The sequence below is a fragment of the Rousettus aegyptiacus genome, unplaced genomic scaffold, assembly GCF_014176215.1.
Source record: "Rousettus aegyptiacus isolate mRouAeg1 unplaced genomic scaffold, mRouAeg1.p scaffold_m13_p_8, whole genome shotgun sequence".
Lineage (NCBI taxonomy): Eukaryota > Metazoa > Chordata > Mammalia > Chiroptera > Pteropodidae > Rousettus > Rousettus aegyptiacus.
The window spans coordinates 18,213,562-18,227,832 of NW_023416311.1; the positions used below are offsets into that span (position 1 = coordinate 18,213,562).

General features: G+C 49.8%; 1 protein-coding gene across 1 annotated transcript; it reads left to right on the forward strand.

Annotated features, from left to right (window-relative positions):
* The first annotated feature begins 8,561 nt into the window (after positions 1 to 8,561).
* TLCD3B (TLC domain containing 3B) lies at positions 8,562 to 14,269 on the forward strand. Its single transcript, XM_016155126.2, has 5 exons — positions 8,562 to 9,127; positions 10,030 to 10,113; positions 12,774 to 13,008; positions 13,442 to 13,537; positions 13,862 to 14,269. Exons 1-5 carry the CDS (start codon positions 9,003 to 9,005, stop codon positions 14,147 to 14,149), a joined length of 828 nt encoding a protein of 275 aa, XP_016010612.1. The 5' UTR covers positions 8,562 to 9,002; the 3' UTR covers positions 14,150 to 14,269.
* Positions 14,270 to 14,271: the final 2 nt, after the last annotated feature.

Here is a 14,271-nt window from a genome sequence, read left to right on the forward strand (position 1 = left end):
GGAAACCTGGCAGTTCTGATTTGATCTCCATACTTTCAGCCCCTCCTATGGACATCAGACAATATTGCCTCCCAGAGACTAAGATGAGGTGCAGCAGCCTCCTCATTATGAAAATGAAAGGCCTGTGCTTGGATGATAACCCTAGGGAAGAAGTTAAGCTGCGCTAAGCGAGAGCAAGCATCATTAGAGGCCTCTCCACAGACTTTATTTTATTTTATTTTTTCACAGACTTTATTTAATCTAGCAGTAGACCTGAGTGGCGGAAACCACTTTTTTCCATTTTATAGATGGAAAAGAATTATGACCCAGTTCACAAAGAACTTTAGAACTGGGAAAGATCTAGATTTGAATTCTAGTTCTGCCAACTGTGTGTCTGTGTGACCTTGGGCAAGTCAACTGAGTTCACTAAACCTCAGTTTTCCTCATCTGGAAAGTAGGGATTATGTAAGAGACTGTCCGGGCTTATTGTGATGATTACAGAAAATGTAGGCAGAATACCTGGCACAGAACAAGGGCTCATTAAAAAACATAACAACTTTTAATGAACACCATGACGAGTATTTACAAAGTGCTACATGGGAACAATGCTTTACTCATATCTAATTCGATCATCCCAGCACCTCTGTGTAGAGATACCACTCTTATCCCCATTTTGTATATAAGAACCCCAAGGCTCAGAGGCTTTAAATCACTTATACAAGTTCTTCTGGCTAGTGAGTGGCAGAACTAAGATTTGAGCCCTGGCAAGGCACTTTGTATACATACAGCTGAGGCTCAGAGAGGTTTACACTTGACCAAGGTCACACAGCCAGTCTATGGTAGAAAAAAGGGCTTGGGGCCTTAATTTTCTGACTTTAACTTACCCATCATGCTCCTCAGTTTTTTCTATTGTACGGTTAAAGGGTGGGACTAGACGTGTTTGGAAGAGTACCTAACCTGGGACAGGTACAATTAAAGCACTAAATAATAAATGCTCTAGCACTCCGGCCAGGACTCTCCCCAGAGCACAGTAGGAGGAACTGGACCCTTCCCTGGGTGTTGTGTGGGAAACACTTCTGGCTGCTTATTGTTTACTTATTCACAGCCTTTGATAATATCACACCTGCGTACCTCTGAGGCTCTGGACAGCGCTGCACCCAGGTAAAGAGGATGAGCAAGACAGTATTTGGACGGAGAAGCCTGAAGTAGCAGGAAACAGTAAACTTCAGGCCCAGGGTGAATGTGTGTGACAGGTCTGTGAGGACCATGTTGGGGTGAGACGTCCACCTGGAGATCCAGGCTGGGGCCAGAAGGCAGGCTAACACTGTGTGGGTCTGGATGGGAGCTTGGGTAGCGCCGTCTCAGGGTGTCTTTCTCCATGAGGACACTACTAGCTGCGTGCTGGAGGCTACACCCCTATTCCAGAACTGGCTGGCTTATCTCCCTTCCCCTGGGGGATGTTTGGACATTCCTAGAACGCCCAGACAAGGGGCCACCGTGTGTGGAATGCATGCCATCTTGGGTTTATTTTAGATGGTACACAGATCAGCAAGAAAGCATGCACACGCGCGAAAACTATTCTTTCCAATTCTCTTTCAACACTTCTGATTATTCCAGGAGAAAGTCTCATTTTGCTGCCAAAAGCCCTTTAACACCTCACTATCCTTGCTTATCTTGTCTTTTAGCTAACAGGGAGCAGACCTCTAGCTCGGAATTTGGAGCAGGCGATAGATAGTATCTAGCTAGAATGTTAGAATAAGTTTTGTCATTTTATCTATTTTGTTACCTTCTATTTATAACAAGTGATACCGTTTTTTCTAGTTTCAATAGTGATAAAAAGTTTCCTTTTAAAGTACATGGTTTAAAGCAGGTACTCTGGAAGTCACACTACTAGGTTCAAATCCCAGCTGGGTCACTTACTACCTGTGTGACTCTAGGCAAGTCACGCAATCTCTCTGTGCCTCAATTCTCTCATTTGTAAAGGGAAAGTAATAATAGATTCTCTCTTAGGTTATTGTGAGAATTACACTAGTTAACATATGTAAAGGGTACAGATTGGTGCCTGACATCTAGTAGGCACTATATGAACATTTGCTATTATTAGGTCAAACAGGGAAAACCAACACCACAGAAAACACTCCTTTGGACCAATCGCACAGTTTTCCATGCAAGAAAACAAAGTTTTGGAAAAATAATTAAGCAGCTGAGCTAGGATCCTGCTAGGTCTCTGGATTCCCAATCCAGTTACCAGCCGTCTCAATTCTCAATAATTCATGTAGCCTCTCAGCCTTGGTTTATTTGCCTTCAGAACGGGACTAAGATGATCTAATTGGATGTCGTGATGGTGTGTAAGGACTCAGAAAATGAGCTGGAATGATGTCTCTAATGCATTCTCAACAGGGATACTATGGCTCGTAAGGGGGCGCGAATTGGTTGTTGGGAGGTGAAAAAATCTAACTTTTTCAAATATATAAAGCACAGATATACAGTTTATCTGTCTTACCAAAATTTCATGAGGAGTTGTGATTAGGGAACAAAATATCTAAAAAAGTTTCCTTAGGAAAGCAATAATGAAAAAAATAAAGTTGAGAGAATTTCCTCTAAGCCAAGGTTTTTCCATCTTGGGTCGTTATCCACAATGGTTCGTGACATTGGCTTAATAGATCATGATCAACATTTTGGGAGAGCAAATGATATAAAAAATGCCACAGTGCACTACACATAAGGATCACTAAGTGTTATGAGAAAGTTCGGGTTCGGTTCGGCAGGTGGATGCATAGCTGAGTGTAAAAACAAAGTTGAAAGCCATTGCTCTAAACAATTGTTTTTCTTTTTCTCCCCTGATCCTTTATCTCTCTGACAAGACCATGCAGCTGTGGACTGTTGGAAGAAACTGATAAAGAAGGAAGGAAATGTAAGAGAGAGTCCAGATTTTAATGAAACTGGAGCTGAATTTTACTAGCCCATGGCCTTCCTCATTCTTCCCTTCCTCATTCTACATTCTAGGGTAAGCCACAGGTACAGAGGAAAATGACTGTCCCTCAGCTCCAGAGGGGAAAATGTCTCCTACTTTGCTGCCCCTCTCCATTCCTTCCTCTACTTCCTTCTTTCTTCCCTTCCTTTTTTCTCTCAACTTAGAAGGCAGAAAGTCTGACCCAAGCCTGAGCCCTATGTCTGCCATTTACTACTCGACTTGGGCCAAGTCATTTCACTTCTTTGAGCCTGTTTTCTCAGATATAAAAGAGAGAGATTATCCGTAAGATTTTAGTGATTTTCAAGTGAGAAAATGTATGTAAAGTATATTAATTTTTAGTGCCTTGTATACTGCAGCTGCTCACAATAGTAGTGAACAGGCCCAGAACCCTGTGCAAACTAGTTCATACACAGTATCTTTATTTAATCCTCACAATGAGCCTGAGAAAGATCTGGGAAGGTAACAGGACAGACTCCAGACAGAATGCCTGGTTTCAAACCTCAGTTCTGTATCTTTTCATATGCTCAAGTGACATCTATATTCTGTTGTGACTGCATTGACTCCCTTTTAAAAAGAGCTTTCCTCATAACTCCACATAGACTTCTGCTTACATCATATCGACCAGGCCTCTAATTGGGAGGCTGGGAAACATGGTTTTTTAAAATAGGCAAATTTCTGCCCTCAACAAAATAATAAAGGTGGTGAGACTGGATGCTGGTTAGGCAACTAGAGGCCTCATCTTCAACAACCTTTAACCTTTAATTTAATTTTCAGAGGTCTATCCAGAAGGGGAAAAATGAAGTATCTAAGAAAGCAAGAACTAATAGTAGAGATAAGCTCTTAAAATGTGGCTGACATGTCTAAACTGTATTCGATGTCTTCTTTTTCTTCTTCTTCTTCTTCTTTTAATCCATTCTCTTCAGAAAAATGAATGTATGAGTTTTCTATATCTGCTAAATATAATAGAGACCAACATGTTCTCTATGTATTGGTGGGATAGGAGAAAAAAATGGGGAAAAAATTCTACCTCATATACTTCTTGACTGTGTAACTGTGGACAAAGTACCAAACCTCTCCATACCTCTGTTTTCTCATCTGTAAAATGGATACCATAATAATCTCTACCCACCATGTTGTTTTGAGAAAATGGCTTAATGTTTTTAAGCCCTCAGAGCTGTGTTTGGCCCATAGTAAATGTTATTTAAATAGCATTTAATGAGCTGGTATTATTATTTTCCCAGCTTCACAGATAAATTGAGTCCCACAAAGATTGGTCCATCATCATTCAGGGAATGAGTCTACATTTGTTTAGCATTTTTTAAATTCTAGATTAATTTAAGTGCACAAATTTTAAGAGTATGCCTTGAGAACTTTACGTATGTATACAACCGTGATCACTATAAGGACATTCTTTTTTATGGGGCTCAGAAGGCTGCCCGATGGTCTCCTCTCACTCAAAACCCTCCCTCAATTTAAAAGCTGTTTTGATTCTTCACCAAAAACATTTTGCCAGTTTTAAATTTCATCCATACAGAATGTTTATTATCCGGAGAGAATTTGCAGCCTGGATGGTCCCACCCTAGAAACTGCGGTCTAAACTATTATCCTATGTTGCCTTTTAAAGCAACAAACTACTGACTCATTATTCCCCCGCCTTCCTCTTCCATTCCCCTCCTTCAGCTCCGCCCCTGAAATGCAGCTGTCCGTCAAGCCATCAACAAATTCTAATTGGCCAATTCTGCAATAGACGAGCCCACCTTTCACCCCCACCTTCTGCCAGGGAACTTATGATAGGGCACATTGTCAAGAGGTTGGCCAATGGGAGGATGGCATAATCCAAACCCTCTGCCAGTCCACCAATGGGAGGGTGATGTTCCCGCAGCCTCCAACTGCCTCAGTAGAGCTGTCTAGGCCTCGTGCCTTTGCAGTTTGACACCTTCCTGGTGTCTTGAGGCGGTCACCCCAAAGATGCTTAAAGGCTGCAAGATGGCAGGCTCTAACTCCCTACAGCCCTTCTGGGTCTTTCTCATTCCGCCCCTCCCTGAAGCGGATGGGAGGGGCGGCTTTTCTGGACAAAAATAATATACATGTAAATATATGTTTTCAGGGTTCTCTCTCTTTTTTAAAAGGATAATGCTTTGTGGTTTTAAATTTCAAATAGCTTTACAATTTGAACACCTTGCCTCCTTTTTCCAAGTTTTGGATGCTGATAAGAACCAGCCTCCCTTTCTAGCCTCCACCTTGCCCCTCGGAGCAGAAAGGAGAGGTACCAAAAAGAGCTTTGGGTGGGGGTGGGTAGAAGATGGGATGGAGTGGAGAGCAAGCACGTCATCAGGGTTGAAGAAGAAAGAGAAGGAATTTTAAGGTGCAAGATAGACCGGGAGGTGTAGACCAGCTTCAGGGGTTAGAAGGAAAATGAAATTGTTGGAATTGGGTTAATAACATGTATTTTACACACACACACACACACACACACACACACACACACACACACACACACACACTATCCATTATCTTTTTAAAAAGATACCACGAAGTTGCCCTGCCCTGTCTGAGGGATATTTAAAGTACAACAGGATCCCAAAGATATCAGGGAAAAGCTATGCTCAGTGGCTTTTGATGGTTACAGATGAATAGATCCCATGGGTCATTGAGTAATTGGGGTTAAGGGGTTCTCTGAGTCTCAAGGACACTGTGCTGAGATGTTCTCACAGCAGACTTTTTCTCATTTTCTCTACCCTAGACAGGCATGCCTCTGCTCTTTGTACTGGGCTGCATCTTCTTCCCATTGATCTTTGCTCTCTTCTGCTGGGGCCTGCAGAATCACTCCAACCTGCAAATGGAGAGACCGGAGGCTGTTTTGGTGGCATCCAAGTAAGAGGACAGGGTGAGGGCATCCTTCTCGGGGCCAGGGCTGGTAGAGCTGATCTCCTCATTTCAGGAAGAGTTAGTGGTGAGAGCAGAAGCAGAGAGTGTGTTTAATGGGGAGGAGGGTAGGGGAACCAAGAGTCAAAAGACACTGGCTGTGGGATCTTTTGCAGCATCTCTGAACTTCAAAGCTCTCATTTGTAAATGGTTTAATAAGAATGTCCCCTTTCCATTCTTCATGGAGATGTGAGGGGCAGGGGGATTCATGTTTATAAAGTAGGGTTTGCAAACTCCAGACAAGTAACACGGGCTGGGGGGGGGGGGCGCGGCGGGGAAATAGGGTCCCTGGGGACTTCCTAAGCTGGAGAACTTGTGTTTATCCCATTGAATGAGGGCAGCAGCTGCTCAGCTCCAGCCAAACATTATAGAGTTAGAACGTGGGTTCAACATTGTCTGATTTTTTATTCTTTCTTAAAAGAAATTGAGCTTTTAAGTGAAATCTCCTGATTTTCATAAACTGACAAATCACTTAGAATTTAAGAAAATACTATACTGGCAACACCAAACTGGCCAAAGAAAAACATGTTTGTAGACTGTATTAGGCCCTGTGCTGCAAGTTTATGACCTATTTGACAAGCTCAACATACATGTAAACTATCACCAAACCTTAGGTAGGAGAGAAAGAGGGCAAAAGGGCAGAATTTACCTGAGATTTTTGGTGAGTTCTTGGAAGAATAAACTGTCTACTTTAACCCACATCACCCAAAGTGAAGGCCAGGTCCTCTATGCAGCATCGTGGTGGCCCGACACCATCTCTCCCCACCCCTACCCCGTCCCCCCAACTCTGTGCCTTTCTGTAGCTTTGCTTGTCTTTGGCTTTGGAGTTATGCAAATATAGGTTTGAAATCCAGCTTTGCCAATTCTCATAGTTGTGTTACCTTGGGCAATTTTTTTATTTTTATTTTTATTTTTTTTAGTAATCTCTAAGCCTCAGTTTCTTATAAAACAAGGATACTACCAACTGGAAAGATTACATAAGAATGAACAGAAATCCATCTCGCTCCATGCCCAGTGTGTAAATAGGAAGTTGGGTCCCTCTTCCCCTTACGTGAAGCCCTGAGGTCAGGAAGCTATTTAGAGACTATCCTCTTTAAAATTGTCCCTGATTCCTTCCGCCCAAGGCGAGATACCTCTCAGGGTCTGTTCCTGCAGCAGGCCACTAGAGGGCAGCATACAACTGCAAATGCCAGTGCCTTGACTGAGGGGGTGATGGAACTGGGCTTTGGACAGGCAAAAGCAAATTGTAGGGTTAACTAAGACGTATCTTAGGGCAGGCCTGGAAACCAAAGGTTTGGGTAGCAGGTGCCATGTCATGCAGAAGTCCACAGGACTGTTGGGTTCAGGATGGAAAAGCGGCACAAAAGAGTTAGAAGCAACGCCATGGCAAAGGCCCGTCTGGTTCTGACTGGGCTTCTGACCTGCAGCTTGACCTTGGCCAAGTCACTAGGCCTCAGTTTCCTTATGGTTGAATGAGGGACATGAACCAGCCAATCCCTGGGTCCTTTCCCACTCAGAAATGGCTGTTCTATGAAGTCACAGAGGAAGGGGAGCCAGGAGCAGAGTAAACCTGGAGAAAACGAGTGGCAAGTGCTTAGGGGAGGCCAAGAAAAGTCAGGAGGCTGAAGGACAGAGGCACGGGCTCCCTTGGGCTTGAGGTGGGTTTTCTGAGAAGCAGCATCTCCCCACCCTCTTCAAACCCTGCAGCCACTCTGACACCTAGTATGAGAGGGATCCTGCCTTTTCTTAAATATGTGTCCTTGGAGGGTCACTGAAGGCCTGGAGACCAGTTCTTGACCTGTAAAAAAGGGACAGGTGCCCTTGCCTCAGTGATGTCACAACAGTTAGACAAGATTGCGGGGCAGTGTGCAGCAGAGTCGGGACCTAGAGCGCCACACACGCACCTAGAGTTTCCCATTGGGGTGAAGGCCATGGGGGCCTCTGAGTCTGAAGGAAGCCGTGTTAGGGTGTTTTTATTCCTACTCATTCCCTCAACTCCTCCTTCAGAGATGACAAGATACATCCGCTTCTCCTCCCCCTCCTCCAGGGAGTCCTCTCTCCCCGCTGCTGGAGTAGACGCCCCTTATTTGGGAGCCCCCATCGGGCCACTGAAGGACACGTGTTGGGAGACACTAGCAGAGGAGGAAATGGCAGGTGTTAGCAAAACACTGGTAGGAAACAGGGTCGGGCCCATTGAGGGACTCAGAGTCTCCTCCCAGTTGGCCAAGAAGCCTTGAGCCACCTTCCTCCCCAGTAGGAGAGCCTCCCCTTCCCTGGCCCCTGTCCCCAGCAGCCCCCTGTGCCGCCGCTGCTGTCTCTTTAAGGGCCTCCCTCTCTCTCTTTCTCTGCTCCCCCCATCTCTGTCGCAGCCACTGCTGTGGCTCAGAGCTGCATGGGAAGACGCTGCTGCAGGTCCGGTTTCTTGGTGTCTGGTCGGTGCCATCATTTCCCCACCCCTCCTCCACCCTCCCCAAGCTGGTGACTTTCCCTCCCTTCCCCCTCCCCACCAAGGGGGCAGGGGGCTGGGCACGGACTCTCTATAATGCCCCATGCAGCATTCGTGCGAGGCAGCGGGGACTGTGGCAGCAGCGAGAGGCGGGAGAGCAGTGCTGACCGCTGACCACTTGCCCGGCCACTCCTCTGTCTCCTTCCCCTCCCTTTCAGGGCTGGCACCACAGTCCCACCCCCTACCCCCACCCCGCCTCCTCAGGCCCTCCCAGCCTCTCCACATAAGCCCCCCCTCCCCACCTGCCTCGGCTCCCTCTCTCCTCCCCCATCAGCATCCTCCTCCTCCTCCTCCTGTCCCTCTCACTCTCTGTCCTCTCACCCAGTCCTCCCCTCCTCATCTCTCCCCCTCTCTCTGGCTGCCTTTCTGCTGCTCCCTGTCACAGATCCTCGCTCTTCCTGGTCTACCCCCTTTCCTCGTCTTGTCTAACTCCCTTTCCCCCTTGGTCTGGTCTGACTTCCCTGCCCCATCCCTTCCCGCCCTGTCCCCTTTGTGCCCCTTCTCCTTTTCCTCTCTCTTTCTCTGGCTTTGCGTCTTTTCTCCACCTCTAACTCCCTTCAGCTCGGCTTCCCTGTCCCTTTACGGCTGCTCTTCTCCCTGCCCGAGGCCTGAGCCACCATGCTGACCCCAATGGTGGCCGGGGGGGTGGTGTTCCCCGGACTCTTCCTCCTCTCCAAGAACACGCTCCAGCGGCTGCCCCAGCTGCGCTGGGAGGAGGCTGACGCGGTCATTGTCTCAGCCAGGTAAACTGCATCGCTTCCTCTCAGCCCCTCTCCCCTTTCCAGGCTCTACGGGGATGGACCCTTGGTCCGGTGGGGTCTGGGGGCTCCTGAAGTGCTCAGTAGGCTTTACCTCCAGGCTTCCTTCCCTCCTTACTACCTTACTATCTCCCAAGAGACCTCATCCAAACCCAGCCATCTGGTCTACTCATATTCAGACTGCTTTTCTTTCCTTTCCCCATTCACCCTCCCACCCTCCAAAACAGGACCAGTATGTGATTAAAACACTCTTATAAGATGTTAGGGAACAAGGCAAGGGGCAGAGAGCCGTGCATTATTCAAGGCATGTGTTTGGGGGGACAAGGGACAGAGGAGTAAAAGGTAGAACTCTGTACAACCCTAGAATAATTCACTCGAGTTGGCTAAGGGAGCATGGTGGCAGTTAAGGAGACAGTATATAGTGGCCAGGGGGAATGTGGGGTCACTGAGGGGTTAGCTGATGACCAGCAGGATGACTGGGCAGCTGAGTGGTGTAAGAACAGGCCCAGGGTGCCTTCCCCCTGCCACCCTGTGCCGTTTCTTCCCCGCCCCTCCCCAGGAAGGGGTGTTATTATCAGCCACACATTCTCAGCATTGTCTCACCTCAGGATGACCTCCCTGGTGTCCTCCTGAGAGGAAGGCAACTCAGTGTCCGCAGCTGAGAGAAGGAAGCCAGCAGCGAGGAATGGGGTGCACTGAGGAGTGGCTGCTGGGCAAGTCCAGGAGCCTGAGGTGGAGGGGGTGAGCCCTGGGCAAGGCAGCCTTGGGACAAAATGGGCAAGGAGTGTCCTGAGAAGTGACTGAGTCCAAAGCGCAGTAACCGGACAGTAAAGAGAACCCGAGGGGCGTGTCTCCTCCCCCTACCACTGCTCCCTCTTCCTCCCTAGGCTAGTGTCCTCTGTCCAAGCCGTCATGGCCTCCACAGCTGGCTACATCGTCTCCACCTCCTGCAAGCACATCATTGATGACCAGTAAGTGCCACAAGACCACCTTTGCCTAAGTGCCAGCAGCTCGTGTGTGTGTATGTGCAACCCCTGAGATCTCCCAGGGGGACTCCTCCGGTGGCCTGCAAGTCCTTCACTCGGGCCTGAGTAAGTTAACTGCAACTCAACACCCGGGGATAAATTTATCTGAGTCCTGTACTTAAAGGTCAGAACCGCAGGAAAAGGAGTAGGGACCAAATGGGATTCTCAAAGCAGCTCCTGGGTTTCCTGGCCTCTTGTATCATAGTAGGTTCTGAATGTTCTTTCCTCCTTTATCTCCTCCCACCCTTACACCCCACCCCTCAGACCCAATTCCCAACCAGCACCTAACTGGGGTGCCTTCTTCCTTACACTGGGCTCACCTCTCACCTCCTCCCAGAATCCAGGTGTCCGGCCCCAGCCCCATGCACGAGGGAGATGAGAGGAGAAAGATGACACAAACAAGGCCACCAGTGAGATGTGTGTTTGTGTGTGTGCAGAGGCCAAAATTTGGCACTGGCAGCTGCTGCAGTGCCTGGTGCTTGCCAAAAAAGCCCAGGCCTGAGAGGTGGGGCAGGAGGAGGACGGAGAGGGGCCCTGTCCGTGGTGCTGACGGGAGAGCTTTAGATGACCCATGAGCTGCAGCAGAATTGCCTCTAAGGGTGCCGATGACACCCCACGCTTAACTTCTGGCCCTACTCCTCTTCTGTGGTGGCTTTTGAACCCAAGGGACACTGTGTGGGTGATCCTGCACTGAGACACCCCCTCTTCCCCTGCAGATGAGCTCCCTCATCTGTGGACTAAGGTCCATCGTTGCCTGGAAGGGCAGCTGTGAGAAGGAATTGAGTTGTGTGTGCCAAATGCCTAGGGCAATCTGGCTCTCACTTTGTGGGTACTTAACTCTTTCTTCAGACCCCGCCCCCATGACTTGGCTTCCTCTTGCCCTCTCCCCTTCTTCCCCACCCCTGGCTCCAAAATGAGCCTGGACCCCTACATATTTCCTCCTTTTCCTTCTTTCAGAGGTCACCTTCCAACTCTTACGCTTTCTCCCCCCCAGCTCTGTTCTCCCTCCCTCCTTTTAATCCTCAGGTGGGTGAAGAGGATCAGGGTTAATCTAGGGGCAACAGCTGTTCCTACTTCTGAGCACCTAATTGCTCAGAGGGTGGGTCTGGTTTTAACCCTTCACATTGTAGCCCAGGGCCTGGTAGGTGGTCCTGGTCCCCCTAAACCCAGGGGTCCCAATTCATACCATGTGTGCTGCAGCCGACTTTCCTGGCCATTCCCTGCTTTAATTTCTCTGGGGCTGTTAGACCCCTTTCCACTTTCTTGCCCTCTGTCTCTAACCTGGGCCCTTGTTCCCTCTCCTCTGTCTCTCTGTCTTGGTCAAATGCTCCAGCATGGGCCTCAGCTTCTCTTCTCCTGAAATCACCCCTAGCATGGGCTGCCTGTCCCTTTCCAGGCCAGACTTCCCCCAGGGCTTGCATTCCGCTTCCAGCTCACCCCAGTCTTCCCCCAGCCAACTCCCTGGCCTCCGCTCCAGGTCTCACTCACTCCTTCAGCAGCTCCTCACATTTGGTCTCGGCTCTTTTCCCGTGTCACTTCTTGAATGACTTTGCTTTTGTCTCTCACCTACTAGCTGGGCAAGTTCCCCTAGGCCTGCCTCTTTGCCCTCCCACCTCTACCTCAGACTTGTCACAGGACTGTAGGATTTAAGCGAAAGGGCTCACTCGATGTGCTGACTTGAGCAGAAAAAAAATGCAATGTTGCATATTCATGCACTTTTCATTTTTGTTCACTCTCAAAGTACATAGAACTTTCTCTGCTCTTGGCTTCTTTTCCTCATCTTTTTCTCCTTAGTGCTGGACTGTACCTGAAAAAAAAAGAGAGAGAGAGAGAGAGATTGGGTCACATTCAGGCAGAACAAGCAGCACTGACAGCACCACCAACTCCCCAACGAAGCCTGTCTCTGACACTTGTCTCGAATCTTCCAGGGGACAGTGGGGCTGAGAGTGGAGGCTATGGAGCCAGACTTCTCATGTTTATTCTTTGGCCAGCTTACCTAGCCTCTCAGCTTCCTCCTCTGTAAAATGGGGATAACTATACTTCTTATAGGGTATTTGTGGGTGAGTAAATGAGTTTATGCATGTAAAAGATTTTAGAATATTAGAATAACATAGTACGTAACTAGTCAATGTTAGCTGGTCTGATCTCTCCCCGCCACTCTCAGCCCTTTTGCTTCAATTTGTCCTAACCTCAGCGGCCTCTCATACCTTGCTTGAGCTCGTTTTCTCACTCTATCTCCGCCCTTTGGTCTGTGCTGTCTTTTCTCCTCCCCCCCCCCCCGCCCCACACACCCCACCATATTGCAGGAGGTGGGAGAGGGAATGAATAAATGAATATGAAAAATGGGTGGGTTTTGGGGTCAGACAGTCTGGGTTTGAATTCCATCACTACTACTCACCAGCTGTGTGACTGCATAACTTTGGGCAAGTTTCTCATCCTCTAACCTGGGGTTCCATCATGTAGCTTGAGAGCCCACTTTCGTCTCAGGGTTGCTGTGGACATCACTTGAGATCTGACTCACGTGATGCATCCAGCACTGACCCCGGCACCTGGCAGCTGCTCGGTCCATCTCCTTCCTTCCTGACGCCCTTCTCTCTGCCCAACAGACACTGGCTTTCCTCCGCCTACACGCAATTTGCAGTGCCCTACTTCATCTACGACATCTACGCCATGTTCCTCTGTCACTGGCACAAGCACCAGGTCAAGGGGCACGGAGGGGACGAAGGGGAGGCCAGAGCCCCAGGCAGCACCTGGGCTGTGGCGCGAGGCTACCTGCACAAGGAGTTCCTCATGGTGCTCCACCACGCCGTCATGGTGCTCGTGTGCTTCCCGCTGTCAGTGGTGAGTAGGGCTGCTGGCAGCCAGGGCCCCCATGTCCTGCTCATACCAGCACAGCAGAAGCCTGGGGAGCCCTGGGTCCTGGTCTGTAGGGCAGGCCCAGGATGGAAGGTCCCCATGGAGGGTTTACTGAGCACCGGACCAGCCCCACACAGCAAAAGGGTCTGGGGTCAGCCTGGCCGAGATGGGCCATGCCCAGCTGTGGTACTTCAGAGGTGCTGTTGCGTGTCTCTGAGACTCAGTTTCCTCATCTATAATATAAGGCATACAATCTTACCTGCAGGATGCTGGAGGGATACAGTGAGGTCATGCTCCCAGCTTTGGTACATGTTCAGACTTTCAGAGTTAAGTATCTCCGAAAGTGACTGAGGGAAAAGCAGGAGAGCAGGTGCTGCCCAGGAATCCAGCCCAGGCTGTTTCCTTCCTCTCCTCTCAGGTGTGGCGTCAGGGCAAAGGAGATTTCTTTCTAGGCTGCTTGCTGATGGCGGAGGTGAGCACACCCTTCGTCTGCCTTGGCAAGATCCTCATCCAGGTGAGAGGATACCTGAGGGTATATGAGCCTGACTGGAGGGCATGGGAAGGGCAGGCACTTTGAGGGACCTGCAAGGAGGATTCTTTAAAGGACAGGCGAAGTGTCATGTCTGGGAGCGACTATAGGCTGGGGTAGAGAGGAGGCGGGCGCTGGGGCCTTTAGCTTGGCCGCTGCTACTCTGAGTGAGGAAGGCAGGGAGGTGGGCGGAGGGGCGGGGCCCACGGGCGGGAAAGAGGCGTGGTCAGTGGGCGGAGGCGCACGCCCTGCTGCCCCTGACTCCGCCCCCGCTCTCTGCCCCGCTCTCCCTTCCCATCCCCTTGGCAGTATAAGCAGCAGCACACGCTGCTGCACAAGGTGAACGGGGCCCTGATGCTGCTCAGCTTCCTCTGCTGCCGGGTGCTGCTCTTCCCCTACCTGTACTGGGCCTACGGGCGGCACGCAGGCCTGCCGCTGCTCGCTGTGCCCCTCGCCATCCCGGCCCATGTCAACCTGGGCGCCGCGCTGCTGCTCGCCCCCCAGCTCTACTGGTTCTTCCTCATCTGCCGCGGGGCCTGCCGCCTCTTCCGGCCCCGGAGCTCTCCGCCGCCCTCTCCTTGTCAGACCCAGGACTGAGGGGTGGGCCAAGGGACCCTCCCCACCCCTCCCCAAGTCTCACCCCTATCCCCGCGGGGACAGGGCTGAGGGGCCGCTGGGTGGGGGTTGGGAGCCAGGGGCCTCTTGCCCTGACAGCCCCA

Excerpts from the sequence above, each read along its gene's own strand:
- TLCD3B (XM_016155126.2), top strand. The coding sequence starts at position 9,003 with ATGCTGACCCCAATGGTGGCCGGGGGGGTGGTGTTCCCCGGACTCTTC. Across the intron at positions 9,128-10,029 it reads GCGGTCATTGTCTCAGCCAG|GCTAGTGTCCTCTGTCCAAG; the intron begins GTAAACTGCATC and ends CTTCCTCCCTAG. Across the intron at positions 10,114-12,773 it reads AAGCACATCATTGATGACCA|ACACTGGCTTTCCTCCGCCT; the intron begins GTAAGTGCCACA and ends TCTGCCCAACAG.